Raw genomic sequence first — 3,436 nt, forward strand, 5'->3', positions numbered from 1 at the left:
CCCACAGCACCTGAAGTGCACACCTACAGGAGCCCACACCGCGGTCTCCATCTCCTCTCCTACCGGGATATAAGCACCAGCAACCGGCCATGGCGCGGAGGTTCTTCGTCGGAGGAAACTGGAAGATGAACGGAAATAAGGAGAGTCTGGAGGAGCTGATGAGCACCTTAAACACCGCCAGCCTGGACGATCAGACCGGTAACTGCAGGCGCTCAGCAGTCCTTATCATCTGATGTTTGCTTTGATTTATCAACAAACCATGCAGAGATGCAGCTGCAGTCATGTGTACGGAAGATGATTAGGGCCACTGAAGAAATTAAAAAAGTTAACTGATTTTTAATTTTATTTTAGTTTAATGGGAAAGAATTCTGATTTTTTTCTTAGAATTCTGACTTTAATCTCAGAATTCTGAATTTTAATCCCAGAATTCCTGCCTTTATTCTAAGAATTCTGAATTTTATTTTCAGAATTCTGACTTTTAATCTCAGAATTCTAACTTTATTCTAAGAATTCTGACTTTAATCTCAGAATTCTGAATTTTAATCCCAGAATTCGTGCCTTTATTCTAATAATTCTAAATTTTATTCTCAGAATTCTGACTTTAATCTCAGAATTCTGCCTTTATTCTAAGAATTCTGAATTTTATTTTCAGAATTCTGACTTTAATCTCAGAATTCTGACTTTTTCCTCAGAATTCTGACTTTTAATCTCAGAATTCTGCCTTTATTTTAAGAATTCTGAATTTTATTCTCAGAATTCTGACTTTAATCTCAGAATTCTGACTGTTTTTCCAGAATTCTGACTTTAATGTCAGAATTCAGACTTTTTTCTCAATATATATATATATAGTTACATATGTATACATTTACATTTTTATTTTTAATGTGGAAAGTTTTATTATATTACTTTGTGTTGTAGTGTATTTCTTTAGATTATGAATTGTGCAATATGCTGTTTGTATACCTGGAGTGTGTAACGAAGATAATATCCCTTGTGATCATTGAAGTATTTCTGATTCTGATTCTCTCCCCCTTTAAAAAGAAAACTTTAAACATAAACATCCAAGAATTTTACAGTTATAGCTTAAAACTTCCACATTAGGAGGCTTTGGATGTGATTCAAAAGTAAGGAGAGAAAAATTGGAAGAATTCAAAATATTAAAGAATAATGTCCAGTTTGATGCAAGATCCAAAATAGTTGTAAAGATGTTTAGTAATTATGACCTCTTTAAGGTCACTGAGGTCACGGTACTTTGAAACAGCTTTAAAAGAGAAGGAAAAACACTGAACTAACAGCTAAACCTTCTTCCTTGTTTTAGAGGTGGTGTGTGCTGCTCCCTCCATCTATCTGGACTTTGCTCGGTCCCTCCTCGATCCCAAAATTGGGGTTGCAGCCCAGAACTGCTACAAGGTGGCCAAAGGAGCATTTACAGGAGAGATCAGGTATGTGAGCAGCTGACTTTATAATACAACTAAAGATAAATATTTCTGTTTTATTAGTGTAAAAGTGGTTGTTTTCTGTCAACAAAACGTAGAAAACACAACTCAAAGCTCTACAGAGAACATTAGAAATGTGGTTACTTTGAAAAAAAAATAAGCAGAACACACTTGAACATTTTTTTAAAGTTGGACAAAAGTCAGTCTGTGTTTAGAGAAATACAATGTGTTGTAGTTGGGTTCTTTGAAAGGTGACCTGCTCTTCTCCACGCCTCCAGCCCGGCCATGATAAAGGACTGCGGAGCAGACTGGGTGATCCTCGGACACTCAGAGCGACGCCATGTGTTCGGAGAAAGCGATGAGCTGATCGGCCAAAAGGTGAGACTTTGCTCCTTCCTTCACAAGATGACTTTTATGTTTTTCTTTAGTTATAGAAAAGACATTTTTGATGATTGTAGTCCTGTTTTTGGGTTGCTTTTCGGTGTGCTGTTGTTTGATTCAAGCATATTCTGTTTTTGCAGATTTTTCTAATTTCTTCTAATTTTCCGTAAAAAAATTGAATCCTTATAAATTGCTTTTGGGTTTCAAGTTCACACTTTATTGTTTGAGATCATCAAACATCTAAATGTAAAAAGGCATATATTTAGAAGGTTTAGCAAAATACCTCCAAAATGTTATATGGAAATGCTTTGTTTTGATGTAGCAGTTTGAGATTGAAATAACTTTTTTTTATGAAACAGGATGGACTTTCCTCTGCTAATATAAAAGTAACATAGTAGCTTTAACTTGGAGTAAAGGTTTGATGAAATATTTTTACTGTGGTAACAATTTCCCTTGGTAACTTGTATTTAAGTAAAATTCTAACAAAGTAACGGTGTAATAACTTGAGTAAGCATTTTTTATACTCTTTCCGCCTCTGCATAAAACACACCGTTCTAAAGGTTTTACTTCAGAAAATACTCCAGAATACTTTTTTTTTTCAAGGGTTGTGGATCATGAAGATTTTTTTTTTTTAGAAAAAATTTGCTTCACATGGTGCCATTTTTGCCCACTCCCTTGTTCTTATTGTTGGATGATGAATATTGACGTTAACTGTGGCAGCTGAGTTCTTCAATGCTTTACATGTTGTTTGGTGTTATATTGTGACCCCAGTGTCGAGCTGTAAATGTACTCTTGGTGTGAATCCATCTGACTGCCCTCCCCAGGGAAGGTTCATCACTGCTGAATGATTTCTCTAGACTTGGTCTCACTTTGGTTTACTGTTGTCCAAAAGTCTAATAAACTGCATTTTGAACCATTTCCAGTCATGATTGCAGTTTTCACATTTTCTTCAGATCAAAACAAATTTCTTAAACAATTCATCTATTCTTGAAAGAAAAAAAATAATTTAATTAAAACTAATCTATTTTTTAACATGAGGGCATTTGCTTTTTCATATCTAGTGTCAGGTTGGTTTGGGGAGATTTTCTCCCTTAAAATTAAAGCTTATAGCTAAAAAATGTTTAACAAAACAATTCCTTTTTCAAAGATAATGCATTACGGAAGAGTAGTGCCTACAAATATAAAGTATGAATTATTTTATTCAAGAAAAAGTGTACAAATTATTAATATATACATTTTAACAGGTCCAAAATACATAGGTATTTATTTCTGGTTATGATGGTAACATTGACTTAAAGGTTTTTGGACCAATAGGAATAGTAGGTCAAAGTCAAGTTAAGATGTGCCTTAAATTGTCTCTGCATGTCTGCAGGTAGCTCATGCTCTGGAGAACGATCTCGGTGTGATCGCCTGCATCGGAGAGAAGCTGGAGGAGCGCGAGGCCGGCGCCACAGAGGAGGTGGTTTTCGCTCAGACTCAGGTTATTGCAGGTATATCATTTTTGATCAGCCTTTTATAACATGTTCTTTATTTTGTTTAAATTAATAAATATTAACATTTTCCTATAGTTTTTTTTTTTTTACTTTTTGCAACAAAACAAAAAAAACAAAAAAGAAAAA

At 34.6% G+C, this 3,436-nt stretch overlaps 1 protein-coding gene across 1 annotated transcript in view; it reads left to right on the plus strand.

Annotated features, from left to right (window-relative positions):
* LOC107086115 (triosephosphate isomerase) overlaps positions 1–3,436 on the plus strand; it is a 6,452-nt gene continuing 3,016 nt past the window's right edge. Inside the window, exons 1-4 of the mRNA XM_015376865.1 lie at positions 1–198; positions 1,319–1,442; positions 1,715–1,814; positions 3,190–3,307. Coding sequence (XP_015232351.1) covers positions 90–198; positions 1,319–1,442; positions 1,715–1,814; positions 3,190–3,307 — 451 coding nt within the window. The 5' untranslated portion in view covers positions 1–89. The remainder of the gene's footprint in view (positions 199–1,318; positions 1,443–1,714; positions 1,815–3,189; positions 3,308–3,436) is intronic.

Source organism: Cyprinodon variegatus, unplaced genomic scaffold, assembly GCF_000732505.1.
Source record: "Cyprinodon variegatus isolate N-32 unplaced genomic scaffold, C_variegatus-1.0 Scaffold143, whole genome shotgun sequence".
Taxonomy (NCBI): domain Eukaryota; kingdom Metazoa; phylum Chordata; class Actinopteri; order Cyprinodontiformes; family Cyprinodontidae; genus Cyprinodon; species Cyprinodon variegatus.